Raw genomic sequence first — 17,118 nt, forward strand, 5'->3', positions numbered from 1 at the left:
CCTCAGCAGTGTATTTCAGTCTTTCTGCCTGTTTTGTTCCCCACTCTCTCTGGTGAATCGTCTCACCCTCCCACAGATCTGGCCTATACCCCGGTTCTTGTATAAATAAAGTAAATCTTAAAAAAAAAATTTCATTACTCTAAGTTTCACATCTAAATGGAAGCATATGTCATTTGTCTTTTTGTAACTGATTTTTTTTCCACTAAAGATAATGCCCTCAAGGTTCATCCATGTTGTATTATATTCATAATTTCCTTTATCTTAAAGGCAGAGTAATATTCCAGAGTGATTGTGCACATTTTGTTTATCCAGTCATCCATGAACACACAGTTGGAAAAGACAAATATACACACACACACACACACACACACACATAAAATGAAAATTGTCAGAGAGAAAATCTTTTTAAAATTTACTTTAAGTTTCAAAGAAATAATAAAATTTGAAAACTATTCTATCTGGACAACTAGAACTTCAGAGACCTGGTATTTTGTATAATTTTGAACTCTTCAATCATTCACTGGAATAAAGAAAATCCCCATTACTAAAAATTGCAAGTTACTGAGACTTCCAGTGACCCAAAAATGAGACTCTTAACACCTACCTTACAGAATTTCTATGGGAATTAGAAATGGGGATCTTTAAGTGCTAGTGGCACACTAGGCTCAAATGATCATAGGGATGTAAGGCACTGCTATTGTTATTGCTGAAATTGGTGATCTAGAAGGTTTATATTACAACTGAGAGCTACTGCTCTCTAAGACGGGATATAGGTATTTGTATATTTGGTCATTGGCTCATTTGAATCAAGCTCACATATTCTGTGCCAATTTTGATTCAGGATATAATCTGAAATCATAAGAGGATTTACTAATCATTCTACTAGCATAGAGATCTTATACTAGGCCAATGTTAATTATATACATGCCTAGAATTATTTGGGAAATTTTGAAGATAGGCATATTCCCATCCTTAAACCAACTTACTCAGGGACAATCTGTGGGAATGGATTCTGGTGCATGTCCAAGATTAGAAACCACTCATCTTCTTTATATCTTTGGATATAAAGAAACTTGTCTCTTTATAATATTTAGACCATACTACACATCTTTGCTGTCACTTAATTTAAAATAGCTTTCCATTCAACAAGTTATAGTCATGATGAGTTATTTGAAGGGTAGAAAACTGATCATATTAAAAATGGTATGCTTGTGGATAGAGAAGCTAATCTTTGAGACAGAAACTTGGTTTATTCTGAGAGGAATCACTACTGGAACACTTTCAGTCAAATAGAGGTAACCTCCATCAATAGTTCTTGAGAAAACCTTGAGCACATTAGTTAACATAAATGCAGAATCTAAGTAAACTAATGATTTAGTGGAAAAACATTAGCAGAACATGATCGTGAACAGTCAAGTATTTTCTCTCTGTAGAGTTTGACTTCAATTGACCTGACCATAAAGGGTTTGTTCTTTCTTAAGTTGTGTGCAAATGTATGTGTGCATACATGGGTGTACATATGTGCATGAATGTAGTGTGTATGTGTTTATGTGTGTGTGTGTTTCAACATTTGCTCCACAGGAGAGTTAGTCCCTATGGGACTAAGAGATACAATCAGTTCATACCAGGCATGACGTATAGGCTCCATTTTCTCTTTTTTTATCATCTCGCACAGAAACAATAAGCACTTAGTGGGCTTACTATAGCACATCAAGGACAGAGCATGTCTTGATGTTAACACATGGTGGTAATAAACAAAATCAATCATGAGGATTTCTTGAATTTTGAGGGCTGATTGTTAAATACGAAATGATGTAATTGTTGTGGTACAGCAGCCAGACACAGGGCAGCCAGGTGGGTTGGGGGGCCAGGAGACTGGCAGGCCCCCCCCATCCCCCAGTGAATCCTTGGTCTTTCTCTTTGGGCTCTCTGGAGCCATCTCTTGTGTGGTCCTGCCTTTCTGTAGTCGCTCATCATCTCATAGTCCACTTCTGAGTGACACCGACCTTATCGCCTCAGCCTCTAGGCTCAGGTGTGGCCATGCCCACCCCATACCCAAGTGTCCACCATCAAGCATGCATGACCCTCACCAGCTACCAAACACCTTTGGCATTCAAGGCCGCCTGTGATAGCCACAGAGGCCAATGATGTAAAAGCCTGACCAATTCATTTACCCTACAGTGAGCAATTAAACTTTATTACAAAGGTAATATATAGATACTTAATGACTTGATCAATTTATAGTATTTTATAACTTACCTATAAATTTGAATTTAGGTACATCTATAGATTCTGTATAATAGAAATACTACATGGCAGTGTTTTAATTGGGCATCTTTTCCGAGATTCTCATTGGTTGCATGAAAGAGATAATGATAGGAATATTTTCACTATGGATATTAGCAAACTTTACAAATTGGGTCTTTTTATTTTTTGAGGAGTTGTTACTCAAAATTTATCAACACACAACTGACATGTGGCATATTTTAAGACTGAAGACACAGTGCTTTGGAAAATGCACTATTATAAATTTTCTAAGGGAATATGATATATTCTCTGTGTGGAGTAGCTATTTCCTTATGTAAGAAATTGGTATTTCTGCTAAATAAACAGAAAATGAAATGAATCTTCATCCGGAGAAGGACAAAAAGGTAAAGGAGAAACCAGAAATTCCTTAAGGCATGGAGACAGCCAGGAGGTGTCAGGTGTGAGGGATATGCTCACCTGTAAACATGAGCAGAAATACAAAGGTCAAGTTTGGGTCCCTCACCCCAAATCATTCTTACTATGAGCAACATGTTAATAACAAGTCTCATTTGTGTTTTGAAGGAATTGGGATTTCATTTTGGATCTTAAGGGCAGTTGAGGGTATGCGCTGCACAGAAGTTAGGTTATTGGTAGCAGAGGCTGGAAGTTGGCAGAAGAGAATAAAACCAAAGTGAAAAAGAGACTAAGGAATTTATTCCATATTTTAGGTGGCTTACATGTAAAAAGGAAAGTAAAAGCTTAATTTATGATCATAAACTGCTGAGACTAATGTTTATACAAATAAATGTGTGCACATATTTGTACAAATGTTTGCTTATGTATGCATTAACCATATACCAGTGGGGGGTGTGTGTGTGAGTGAGTGAGAGAGAGAGTGAGTGAGAGAGAGAGAGTGTGTAAGTGTGAGTGTGTGTGTGTGTGTGTGTGTGTGTGTGTGTGAGAGAGAGAGAGAGAGAGAGAGAGAGAGAGAGAGATTAGCAATCAAGTAGCTCAGACAGTTCAGGAAAAATATGAGATCTGAGATGAGCTAAGTCTGTCTGTTTCCCGGGGTTGAGGTGAAGTACTGCTAAGGAATATCCTGACACTTTCTAGAACGCAGGGGTCAAACTTTTTTGAAAAAATGTAAAATTAACGCACTTTTATTCGAAAACCCTAAGAACAAGAAAATCAAGCTAGCTGATACACTGTGTTAATATCTTGCAATGCTTTTAAAACTTTCAGAAAGTTTACTCCTGGAATGAATGTCAGTTGACCTGGAAATCCTTTTTAAAACTGCAGCAAGAAAGACATTCTCAATAAGGCTCAGGTTCAAGTCCTTACACTCTTAACAGAATTAAAAAGACAGCAGAGCTGCCATGTAATGATCTTATTTTTTTTAACCACCTTTCTAGATTATGTTAGTTCTGTTTGCGAATAGTTTATAATAATTGTTTCTGAGTTCATAAGTGACTTATTTTTGTTTTACTAGGTCAGACTGATGAAGAATTTATTTTATAAATCTTTTCAAACAGCCATCTTTTGTATTCATATGTATTCAATATTCCTTTCTAACATTTCCACATATTTCCCTAAAGTTTTTAAATATACTTTAAAGTACTCTGCATGATTTGATCAATGCATACATTTATGTAAAACTATGTATGACATATATACATACAGAAACAAAAGTTTTTCTGGAATGACTTGTGGGCAAATTTTTGCTATTGTTTTTGAGTCTATCACAAAAGCTCAAACTTAGAAGAAGGCATCTATTTTATGGAAATATTTTTATTTTTGTTTTTTTAAAGATATATTTATGCGTGAAAGAACTGGAATGTAGGCCAGAGGTGTGGGGGTGGCGAAAGGATTCACCAGAGACAGTGTGGGGAGCAGAACAGGCAGACGGACTGAAATACACTGTTAAGGGGAGCAGTGGGAGAGACAGAAGAGGTCTGCTGCACCCTGAGTGGGTCAGCTCCCTGGCTGGGGATCAAGCTCAGAAGGGTTTAATAGCTTGATAGTGCTGAGACTTAACCCTTACCCCACCAGGGAGGCCCATAAATATTTTTTATATTGATGGAATAACAAAAGTTGATAAATTAAGAAAGTTAGGTTTAATTATAACCTGTGGCTTATTTATTTTTTAATTACACTCTATTTTCTCATTCAAGAAAGTTACCTATGTAAGATACTATATGCAGTATTAATTAGGCATTGGCAATTACTAAGATACATAAGAATCATTAAATGAAATGCATAATTTTAAGTTTTACTAATGGTTTTAATGGAGGCAGAACATCTGTCTTAAATAATTAGTCCTGGAATTGTTTGTGAATATTATGCATGTGCCAAATCCCCTATGTTCCCACTTCTTTCATTTGCTGGTATTTGGTTTTAGCAAACAATTGAGAAGGAGTGGTGCATCTGGTGTAAGGTACAGAAAAGACTGTGGTATTTGGAGCATTTGAGGTTTGCTCCTTTCAGTGTCCTGGTGAGACCAAGCTATAAAATACTACCTTTCAGGTTCCTAAAACACACATGAAAGTTAGAAATATAACAAAATGTTCACTAATTAATATGCAATGAAAATATAACTGTCACCTATTATAAAAATACTTCTGTTCACATATGGTCAATTCACATGAAAAAACAAATTATAATAAGAAGGCACTTTATCTTAAGAAATCATTTTCATATTTTGAAATATATTAGCCTATTTATTCTTTATAATACCCCCATGAAATTGATAGTATCAGCCCTGGTCAGAAACCTGTGTCATCTTTCAGGCCTGACCATAAGCAATTACAAAAGCTTACCTAGCTGGTAGCACAAAGGAAAGTTCTCTTCACACCAGATTTGATGCCCAACCAACTGAGTACTGATCCAGTACTCAGTACTTTTCCACTCTTAGTCCTTCCTCCTCTCTCTCCCTGCCTCCCTCTGGGCCCTAAGTCCACAAAATAAGGTGTCTTTATTTGAGCACCCTCAGCTGTGAGATAATACCTCAGGTTTGTGCTGATCGTCTGTCCTCGCCTGGAGCTTTCCCTGGGGGTTGATGAGACAACAGAGGAGTCTGTGCCTTCTCCAGCTGCCTCTTAGTTTACACTCCCAGAAAATGATTAAAAGCTTGACGGTCTCCTTTTGGGCTGTTTGTCTTAATCAACCACCATGCCTTCACCTAGCAGCTCAGCTCTCAGCTTAGCTTTGCTCAGCTCTTGACACTCTTATAAATGCAAACAGAGTACTGAGAGCAGAAGTGACTTGCCCAAGGTCAAACAGATTATAAGTGGCAGTGCTAGGTTTTAAACCAGCCAATTTTTTTACACATATTCTGATATATCCCATTTACTTAATTTTTAGAAGGCAACTATTTCCCATCATTTCATCATTCTTATTGTAATGGGCAATGTTATTACAGAGTTCTGAGTGAGACATCATTCACTCTATGATTTTTTTCACTTTGAAGTGTCATTCATAGAATAAATCCTTGGTACTTATCCAATAATGTTAGAATATTAAATAATTAATCTAGTTAGGGATTTGTATGAGAAAAATACACTCATCTCTCCCTCAACCTGCTAAAGGTATTAAGATATCTTAAGTATTTTGGAAAATACAATTTAGTTATACTTATTCCTAAATCATATTTTTAAGGCAGAGGTATTATTTTTCTAGAAAGTTGCAACTTTTTCATCAATTGTTTTAATTATAGCTGAAACAGCCAAAAAGAAACTAAATTCCCTTTAAAAGATGTTGCTTTTTTGCATTAAGAATTGGTGTTTTCAGTGGACTATTGTGGAGGATGAGGGTACCTGGATGGTTGAGAGTGGTGACCTACATCTGAGTGCAACAGGGTTGTCCCCAGGAAAAGGGGAGGTCCCAGGCCCCCTGCTCCACCCAAGGAAGGGTGGAGTTTAGCAGGGAGGAGAAGCTGGGAAGGAGACTAGGAGACTGGAGGAAGTGAGATGGAAAACAAGGAGAAGACCTGGAGGAGGCACATGGAGCAGAGAGATGGTGAAGAAGCTGAATTTGCTTCTTGGCCTTGGGCTGGTTCCCAGGACTTGGGGGACATGGTAGAAGACACTTGAAACCTATGTGGGTGAGAGACCCCTGAGGAGGCTAAGAATGGCAGTGTTTATCTTGATTTTGTTTTGGGGGTTTTTTAAAAAGATTTATTTATTTATGTGTACAAGAACCGGGGTACAGGCCAGAGGTGTGGGGGTTGGGACGTAAGAGGATTCACCAGAGGCAGAGTGGGGAGCAGAACAGGCAGATCGACTGAAATACACTGCTGAGGGGAGCAGCAGGCGAGACAGAAGAGGTCTGCTACACCATGTGGATCACCTCCCTGACAGGGGATCGAACTCATGTGTGCTACTGCAGATTGCTTCATAGTCTTAACCCCTTGCTCCACCAGGAAGACCCCTTGATTTTGATTTTGCTCTTTTCCTTCTGGACTTGTCTGGCCCCTTCTGCCCCTTTCCCATGGGTCCCCAAGAAGGTACCTTGGACTTATGGCTAACTTTTGTGCCTCAGTGTTCCTGTTATGGGCCAACCCTGTTTGGCTGGACATTTTCCCACAAGGAGACAGGAAATTTTGGTGCCTGATTTGGAAACTATATTATTTTGTCTTTTCTGTGTTGCACACTAATTGTATTAAAGTTACTTTCCACTGAAGGTCTATGCACTACAATATATTTTGTCTTAATACAGTAGATAGCAGAAACTATTTAGAGCAGGCAGGTTTGGGGGTTCAGGAGTGTCCCTCACCCTGCCCAGTAACATGAGGAGGTGGAAACCTATGCCTCTAAATCATATACAATGTTGTAACCAAACATTACCTCAATAAAAAAATAAAAATTAGTATTTTACCAAAATATGTATTAAGAAATTCTTTGCATAATATCACTTAAGAAACAATTACTCTTAATTTTTTGTCAAAATCACATGATTTCTATGTATTTACAAGTATTATACAAATTAGTCTCTTTAAACATGCAAGAAAAAGTAGATCTATTTTATCTTACAGTATAATATAAATATAATGTAAATGTAATTATATGAAATAAATTAAGGACATAGCTCCATATTGCCATCTTTACCTGAAAAAGACTTAAAATGGATAAACTTGTTTGTGAGTTATAATTTTCATTTCAATCCATTATTTTGTATATAAATGATTGATGCAAGAAAACATATCTTGGATTCATTTGATTTATCTACTTATGAACTGATTTGTTTCATTTTTATTTATTCAGTAAATATTTGTTATCTATTATTTTTTCACAAGGAATTTCATTTTAGAGTGACACAAAATGTCACTTTTCAACACTGGTCTTTATGGGGTCACCTAGGGAAAGCAACCTAATCTAGCCAGTAAAAAAGAACACTTCTTAGAAGAGATAACGCCTAATAGATGTCTTAAAAGTATGACAAAAATTTAGATAGGCAAACAGAAAAGGAGGGGCAGTACAAAACAAAGAAATTGGAATCACTCATACCTTACAGGGGTGAAATTCCATACATGGGAGAAAAAGAAGCAGTCTGTTGAAAACTCCAGACCTTTTGTTTTATTTAGAATTGACCCAACACTTGTCCTTGGGAGAGTTTGTAGACAAACTCATGGTTAGATTTCCATTAAATAGAGCTCTTGCTGACATTTTGTTAGGTGGGTTTGTCAGGACTGGAGACAAAGAAAGCAATTAAACATTGTGGCTCTGAATGAATGGGCTGCTGACCATCAAAGGTTTGGGAAGAGAATTCAAATTATTTGCCCATTTCTGGGCATTATTTTTTGTTGAGTTATAAGTGTTCTTTATGTATTTTTTATATTAATCCTTTATCAGCTATATAATTTATAACTCTTTACTCTCCATAAGTTGTCTTTTCACTGTATTGATTATGTCTTTTGAAGCACAGAAGTTTTTAAGTTTAATGTGGTCCTATTTGTCTACTTTTGCTATTGTTGTTTGTGTTTTTGGTGTCATATACAAGAATAATTGCCAAATTCAATGTCATAAAGCTTTTCTTCTATATTTTCTTCCAGGCATTTTATGGTTTTGGTATCACATTTAGATCTTTGATCCTTTTTGAGTTAATTTTATATATAGTGCAAGACATAAGTCCAATTCCTGTCTTATCTATGTGGATGTCCACAGGGGTATCTGATTTCCCCAACACCATTTATTTAAGTGACTAGCCTTTGAAAATATCATTCATGCTGTTCACTGCTTCAAAATTAGTTACATATTAATCCTACTGTTAGAATTTTTATTTAACATACCAATAAAGAAAACTATTAATTTATCATGTGTTTTTAAACATGTTTATAAATGCATTTCAATATGATTTATTTCTTTTCTGGTATTTTAAAACTTAATTTATGTATTTTTGATGTAAATTGTTTATTTTGTACTTATTCACTCACTTCAAAACATTTTAAGAAGGGAATCTCTGGGTTTCACAAGGGTGCACTGACCTCAAAAAATGTAGGAATTTAGAAGTTATTTCAGTAACTCAGGCAACAAATAAAGTCATGAACTAAGGCAATGGTAAAAAGACACACATAAAATAAAATAAAAGGGCAAAAATCATCATGATGTAGTGATTCATTAAATGTAAAGAGTCAAGGAGAGTGCCCAAATGATGATCACTAGATTTTTTAATTGGGTGACTTACTGGTTGGTCATCAGGGAAGAAATTGCATTTAAAACTATGAGAGTGCCTAAGGTCATCCATAGGGAGAAGATGGAAAAGATAAAAACATAGGAAGCCAATATTCAAGGATAAGCAATTCATTATTATCTGCTATTATGTCATTTAAAATGTATAGTGTGGCAGCAAATAGGACTGCTATGCAAAAATAGAATGTCAACAAACACTTGGAGCTTAACTTGCAAAGGACCATTGGTTATGACTCTACTTTGCATTTATGATTTTTGCACCAGCAATTATTTGCATGCAAAAATAAATACAGCTATGTTTGCCTAATTGTAGGCACAGCCACCCAAATGTGTCCTCAAAAGAGTAACACAAAAAAGATGTTATCTGCTAAGGAACAGCAAACCCCTCAGACCTTTCCTTTTCTACACCCTGTAAGATCAGTGAGTACTCTCTCTTTTGGCTTCAGTGTTGGGTTTACACTTTTCTGGCCTCATTTATGCATTACAGGTTAGTCACTTTGACAAGATGAGAGTCAACATTCCTTTTATCAAACTATTATGCCTTCCTCCTTCCCCAAATAAAATGTGCCACAATATGGACATGCTGAAAATGGAATTCATTTCTAAAGCACGTCATTTGTCTTGTTAGAATGAAAAGATTCAATATTTCATTCATATGTAATTTTACAAGGTAGGCAACTTGAACAAAGATGAAATCTCATACAAATTTCTACTTGAAGATGTGACAAGAAAATTGTTACTCTACTTTTTAAAAAAAATTAGCCATTTATTAAAAACACAGCTGTCAGTTTAGATCAAATATATTCATATTTTCCCATTATATTGTTAGGACCATCATGAAATTTAATAATTGTCCCTTGGAGTTTGATTTTTCTACAAAAGTGTCATAACACAATCAGTACTACAGCAAATAATTATTGAATTGTGAGAAGGTAGTTATAATTTCAGGTGGGAAATGCATAATAATAGATGAGAAATACAAAACCCAAGTTAACACTTGATAACAATTCTGTTCTCATACAAATGTCAGTAAAAATAAATGCAGGGACAACAGCCTACTTTATGGAATTGAAACAGATTCCAGACAGAATAATTTCCAAATGTTTTAGTGACAGTTTAAATATTATTTACTTATCATTTAATCATATTAAACACTTTGAGTCTTATAAATCCCCTGTGGTAGAAAGAATATGCACATTAAAAATGGGAAATTGGGGGCCTCCCTGGTGGCACATGGGTTAAAGTCTCAGTGTTATCAAGCTATTGCCAGCTACTGCAGCATGAGTTTGATCCCCAGCCAGGGAGCTAATGCACATGATGTAGCAGACCTCTCCTGTCTCGCCTGCTGCTCGCCTCAGCAGTGTATTTCAGTAGATCCACCTGTTCTGTTCCCGAGTCTATTGCTGGTGAATCCTCTCACCCTGCACCTCTGGCCTATCCCCTAGTTATTGTAGGCAAAAATAAATAAAAAGTCAAAAAAAATTAATAACATAGGAAATTGGGTAGTATATTATGCTAATGACAAAAATCAGAATGCAATATATTTCTGCCGTACTAAATCTATATTTCTTCACTCTATTTATAGTCTTTAAAATTGTTATAAAGTGTTACAAGAAAAGTTAGGGGCAAATGACGGCTTAGAAATTCTACAATTTTCACTAGTTTTAACATTTTTAATTAAAAATTTTCAGTTACTGGAAAGAACCCATTTTTGCTCTACTACCTTTTTCTCAGTGGTATTTGACTGACAAAGATCTGAAGCAGTAGCTAGACACCAGTCTTAAATGCATGGATACTCTGGCAAACATTTGGACATTGGAAATATGAACAAATATTTCAGATTTAGCAAAAAGGGGTCATGTTAAAAAAATGAGAATTTGTAAAGGGGAAGTATGATTCCAAAAAGAAAGTTAATTAGAAGAAAAAGGGCAGCCATTTCTTCCATATGCCATATATAACAGAAAATTTCAATGGACACAACCGCAGTGCAAAAAATTATAATGTCATAATAATCATGTTATTCATTTTCAAACAGGGTAGAAGAACATTCTGAGACATTATAAAGGACAGTGCTACTCACATCCTGCGCTACCATTTGTTGACACCAGAGTCAAGTTGGAAGGCCATGGATTCCGAACAATATCTTGCCAATGAATTGTATCTGTATAACAAAGGAATTTGTTCTGGTCTACATAGACTCCACCATTTAGGATTTCTGTATTAAAACAAACAAACAGAAATTTGTTATCATAATTCTTGTTAATGAGAAAAGTAGTCAATAAAATTATTTATTCTTAAACTATTTTCAATGTTAGCATTACCTTGTTAATAGCCAAGATATCTTTTAAAATATATTTCATTGAATCATGTGAAATGAGTCAGAAATTTCAAGATAGAAAAATATAAAGAAAACCAACCACTCATAACCAAAAGGCTTACAGGGAAACACTCTTAACATTTTGGTACAGATACTATTAATTTTTTTTGTTTTATTCCCCGATACAGTTAGAATGATATTGCATATAGTATTTTATAACCTGTTAGTTTTATCTTATTTTACATTATGTATTTCTAATGGTAATTAAGTATTATGCTATTGTATGTTGATTTTAATGAGGATATGATAGGCCACAGGATAAATTAATAGCATTTTTCTAGACAATCCTTCTTTTTGGTATTTGTTTATCTCTGATTAGTTCTTTTAGAATAAATTTCCACAAATGACATTCCAAGGTCACAGAGTGTGAATATTTTGGTGAGCTGTGGTACAAGTTGTCAACTTAAGAAAAATGTGACACTGATTGGTGTGAGTAGGTAAATAATTAGTACAAAATGGAAACTAAAACTAATACTTCAATCACAAAAATGTTCTGTCATCTCAAATGGAATTAATAAAATTATTCTTTAAGAACAACACAAAACAAGATATAATAAATAAAAATCCTGGCCCACAGGAATAATTGCATGGCTGTGAGTGAAATCCATGAAAGCCAAATTTTACTTCATTCTATTTCACAGCACTTGACTTGATCTGTTAATATGTCCCCATAGTTGATCATATACATAGATTTTCCTTCAGATAGCTTTATATTATCCAGAAAAAAAATGTGTAAGATATTTCCTCTAAAATGCTGTTCTTATTATTTGAATAAATTGGTTAGAAAAAAAACAGCAAATTTTCCTACCCAATGTTTGCCACATTTCTCCCTATTATCCAATACAAACAGACTTTAACATAAACCATAGTCTATAAAGCAGTAAGTTAAAAGCAACAAAAATGAAGCTAACAGTTTAAATAGAGAGGGAAGGATTTTTCTCACATAATATGTCTGCAGGATACAACTGCAGAGAATAGTTTAACAGCTTTGTAGGTCCCATGGCCTACTATATCATCCTCAGTGTAGGATTTATTCCTTATAGGAACAAGATGGCTACTGGATCTAAAGATGTTTGCTCTGAAGTTTTGGAGGTCGAAGACAGAAGAGCAAATAAGATACTTCATTTTTGTGAGTCTCTGACTATTTGAGAAGAGAAGCCTCCCGAGGATGATGTATACATTTTCTTGGCCAGAATAATATCCCATGACCATTCCTATTATAAGAGAAGTTGAGTAAACAAGAAGTTAGGTGGACATATATCCACTAGAAGAAAATTCATACAAGAAAGATTGTTAGTGATGAAGACGGCAACTGACCTCATCTTCTATTGTGACTTTAAGAAAATAATTTCTCCTGTACAGCACTGCAAGCTAAATTTTTAAGATCTACCTTAAATCAAAGAGGGAGATAGGAGAATGTGAGACCACTTGCGGGATATTTGTGGGAGCATGGGTGGTATGCCTATTTAAAATGCCTTATTGCATTGTATATAAAACCCTCCAGATTAATTCTGACATTGCAAGGTTGCCCACATTTTAAATCACCCCCACTCCCATCATCAATTCTTTCACTGACTATTGGTTCCATTTTCTCAGGTAAGGAAAAAAAAGAAACAAAAAGAAATTAGATAATCATTCTACTTCTAAATCCCAGTTCATTATTTTTCATGACCTAACCATACAACCTCCATCAAAGCAGAAGGGAGATGTAAGATGTAAGAAAGATTCTGAAAATGGATTTCTACATTAATGTTGGGCATTAAGTTTCTATCTAAGAGATGTGAAAATCTCATACTAATAGCTTTCTCATGAGACATTAGGTGATGCTCTTCCGCTCTAGGAATAATTCTTCATTAGGTGACAAAGAAGAGATTTTGACTGCTATCCAGGAAATGAAGGTTATTTTTCAGTCTACATTTGGAAAAGCTCTACTTAAAAAATGTGAATAGAAAAGGTAATAGCTCAAACATTGTAGAAAGAGTCTGTATTTTTCAGGAGTCACATTTTAATTCAAATACCTCATACTAAAGGAACACAGTATCCATCTCCAACTTCCTATCTAAAAATATTCAAATAGAATCTGATTATATTATATTGAATAATAATCTCATCAAATCCTTTTCTTCAACAATATTAATCTGCTACCAATGTTGACATTTGTTTCTTAGAAATATTCGGTTCAAGAGCTTGGTTTTACTTGGAAAAGAGATTTAGAAATGAGGCAATAATAATTCAAGCATAATCTTACATGTTAAAATTTCAAATTAGGACTACAATTGTGATCAGTCTGGATGATATTTTTATCATCCTAAAATCAAATTATGGCATCTGGCAGTAATTCTGGCTAAGAGGATTTATAAATTTTCAGTATTTAATTATGGAGAGTTTATTTAAAAAAATGTCCTTTTTTATATCTGGCTTAGATCCTATTTTGCTGTTAAATGTCAACAGCCCACATAAGAGAGTTTTAATATGCAATTTATCTTATGTTTTTTGATGAACTTGATAGCCTAAATATTTGCAAGGAGATAATGTTAAAATTGCATTTATTCATTAGTATAACTCACATTGATTTTATAATTTTATGATAATTTTAAATACTAATTTTAGTATAAATATTTTAAAAGTTAATTTTATATATTTTGTGGGAAAATATTTAGTTAAATTCATTTTTGGACAACGAAAATTCTTTAACTTTAAGAAATTTGTTAGAGACACAGATTATTTACTGAACAAAAGGGATACCTAATGTTTCTGCCCCAGTTGACAATAGAGGCTTGCTTAGATTTTTAGATCAGAGAAAGGAAGAATAGAAAGAGAAAAAAGCTTGGTTGGGTATTTACCCAAGAATGTATTAGAGAAATGTCTAACTGTACTCCATATCTATCTTTGCTAAACACAAGAAAAGTAGAACTTTCCATAGGTTTTATTAAGGATTTATTTTGCTACACAGTTTCCCTCCCACTAGAAGGAAATAAATGATTAATAATTAAATATTTAAACTATAACAAAAAAGCAATTTCTAATTATACAAGAGAAAGGAAGATAAGGCACAGATTTAATTGATCTTCAAACAAGAAGCATAAAACCTGGAAGAGTAAAGAGTTGAATATGTAAGTGAACTCAAGGTAATTACATTTTATTATATTTTACTTCCACTGTAAAAATAGATGAGAATAAATTAAGACAGACACCAATAGGTTCTTGGTCATTTGAATAATCTGTAGTTAAAAGCTGCCATGAGTTTCCTTATCGCATTATAAAAAATATTTCTGGCAGGCCTCCCCTAGTGGTCAGCGGTTGAGCGCTGGGTTGCGAGGCTGCCTGCAGCCTCTGCAGCACCAGTTCGATCGATCCCCGGTCCCACAAAAAAAAAAAAAAAAAAAAATTTCTGGCAAGTTCACAAACCAGAAAAGTATCTTCTTAATAAACATCATGATTAAATATAGTGAGATATATTAAATATGACATTCTATGGAAAAAGTATCTTTTTGTTAATGAAAAATTCCAGTAAACACTTAAATATGTTTGTGTCTCAACATTTTCTACTACCTTAATGTATCCAGGTCAAGTAAAAGATACCATGAACTTTCTGTATTTAAAGTAAGTAAATAGTAATCTGCACTACCCTCCAATATGCTGAATTTGAATTATATGTAAGTATACAACTTATAACTGAATATATAATTGGTGAACTCTGTGAATATAGGGGATCTTTTTCATTGTTGCAACTACAGCTTCAAACCTGGCGCAACAGGTACTTAATGAATATTTGTTAAATTGAAATAAAAAAAAACATGAATTTGCCTTCAATATTGATCAGTTACCATTTATGGCTGTTCTAATTTTGAATTAAATTCTGATCAAATCAAACTCATACTGAAAGTCATCCATTTCCATAAACACTCTAAGGTCATCTTAACTGGGTTATATTGCATTATGTTTGGATTTCCAAGCTCAATAACCAATGTTTAAATCACAAACTAAATAAATAAATCACAATCTAGATACACAATAAATATTTGATTCATAAAATCATTCATTATATCTTGTATATAGGAAAGATATTTTCAGTAGAGCACTAAACATATCTGGATATAGGGGGATATATACAAACATGAGACTTTTATAAGCTGAAATAGAAATTGCTTAATTATATAAAATTATTAAAATTGATGTTGTACAAAATTATTCAGACAATATGTTTGATATGCATAAGATATATTTAGAGACATAATTGTGTCCCAAATCCTAATTTGTGTACCTCATTCAATTATTATCAAATAAATAATGGTGATTTTGAGCTATCCCAGAGGAACAAAATTCCCTAATCCTGTACAAGTATATAAAAAGATTTCTCATCAAACTATAAATCCACCTCATATCATTAATTAAATTATTTTTTAGAAAGTTGCAAAATAGCAATGTGACATTTAAGAAAGGACATAAAATATTTTTGTCTTGGCCTTCCTATCCATAATAATTGTTCATTTGGCCATTTCTTCCCTTTATTCTCATTTGTGTGAGTCTCATGGAGAAGGAAATGTTTGTACTATAAAATAAATTTTTTGTTCTCTTTTTTTCCCAAATACTATTCATTATACTGAATTTGGGGATGAATAACCAGTATGAAAATCATTAACATTTTGCAAATAAAGTCTCTCAAAAGAAAATGTGATGTAGGTCCCCTGCTGAAATACAGATTAATACGGCCTCTTACTAGGATTAAGAAGTTGACAAAATCGCTTTGACCCCATGCACAATTGATGACCATTTCATAATGTTGTTTCCTTTTTACAAAATAAAGGTTATAATTTTAACCATAATTAGACATAGTCCACTTAATCTATATGATTGCTATAAGCAGCAAACATTCACTTCTATGCATAAAGTTACACAAAATTAACATAATGATCTAGTAAGTAATAACAAAATACTTAACCACAATCCCTGATTGAATTTCTAAATGTCTGGTTATGCATAGGTGCATCTACAGGTCAAGCGTAGAATTAAAATGCTAGTAAAAATAAATAAAGATTAGAAATATTGTACTTGTCTTATTATGGAGGGGTCATCTGAATAATGCATATATCAGACTTATATTGCCTATCCATGTCAAAGATCACAACCGAGAAGTCAAAATCTAAAGTGGCAAAAGTCCATTTTGAAAATGAAGCTACAGGAAGCAGTTACTGGGCTTCCTCAGACATAAAGTAATGCATCTTTCTGTCATCACCTTAAGCCACACATGTCTGTTGGCAGATAATGATGCAAAAGTAATATAGCTCACATCATCTACCTGTGATACTTAATACATCATCTCTGGAATGCACTTGGTCCAGAGATCCCTGTATCTTTTCCAAACCCAGACCTTTCATCTGGGGACACAATGAATTGCTGCTACCCCCCTGGGTCAGCCCTCAAGGTTCATTATTAATAAGCTGAGACTCTAAAGGCTAATGAGAACCGGGTGCTTGAGGAGACAATGGCTCATTCATCATCAATCAAGCTTTGAAGTTTTTATACAGATGATTTAAAGAGAGTTGAAGTGTGCAAAATTGAAATGTCACATTTGTATTGGGAGTGGGGAGTGGGTGATAATGTAAATGAGTGATATAACCTTCTGTATTTCAGCTCAATGATCAGTGTCAAAAGCTCATGGATGCGGATACCAAATGTTAGGAAATAACAATGGACAGTTTCTCAATCAGAGCAAAGCAATTTCAAGAAGAAATTATAGACTCATAGGCTGAAAAATCAACTTAAGATGGAAAATAATAGCAAAAATATCTTGATTTCAACTGAACAAAA

The 17,118-nt window shown here is 34.2% G+C and overlaps 1 protein-coding gene across 3 annotated transcripts in view; it reads right to left on the bottom strand.

The window, feature by feature from the left end:
- LOC119255187 (receptor tyrosine-protein kinase erbB-4) overlaps positions 1-17,118 on the bottom strand; it is a 964,561-nt gene that overhangs the window by 321,934 nt on the left and 625,509 nt on the right. For all 3 annotated transcript variants that reach the window (XM_054700043.1, XM_054700042.1, XM_054700041.1), the window contains exon 4: positions 11,011-11,145. In XM_054700043.1, the coding sequence (XP_054556018.1) occupies positions 11,011-11,145 (135 nt within the window). The remainder of the gene's footprint in view (positions 1-11,010; positions 11,146-17,118) is intronic.

The sequence above is a fragment of the Talpa occidentalis genome, unplaced genomic scaffold (genome assembly GCF_014898055.3).
Source record: "Talpa occidentalis isolate TD23 unplaced genomic scaffold, MPIMG_talOcc4v2.1 talOcc4.3, whole genome shotgun sequence".
Lineage (NCBI taxonomy): Eukaryota > Metazoa > Chordata > Mammalia > Eulipotyphla > Talpidae > Talpa > Talpa occidentalis.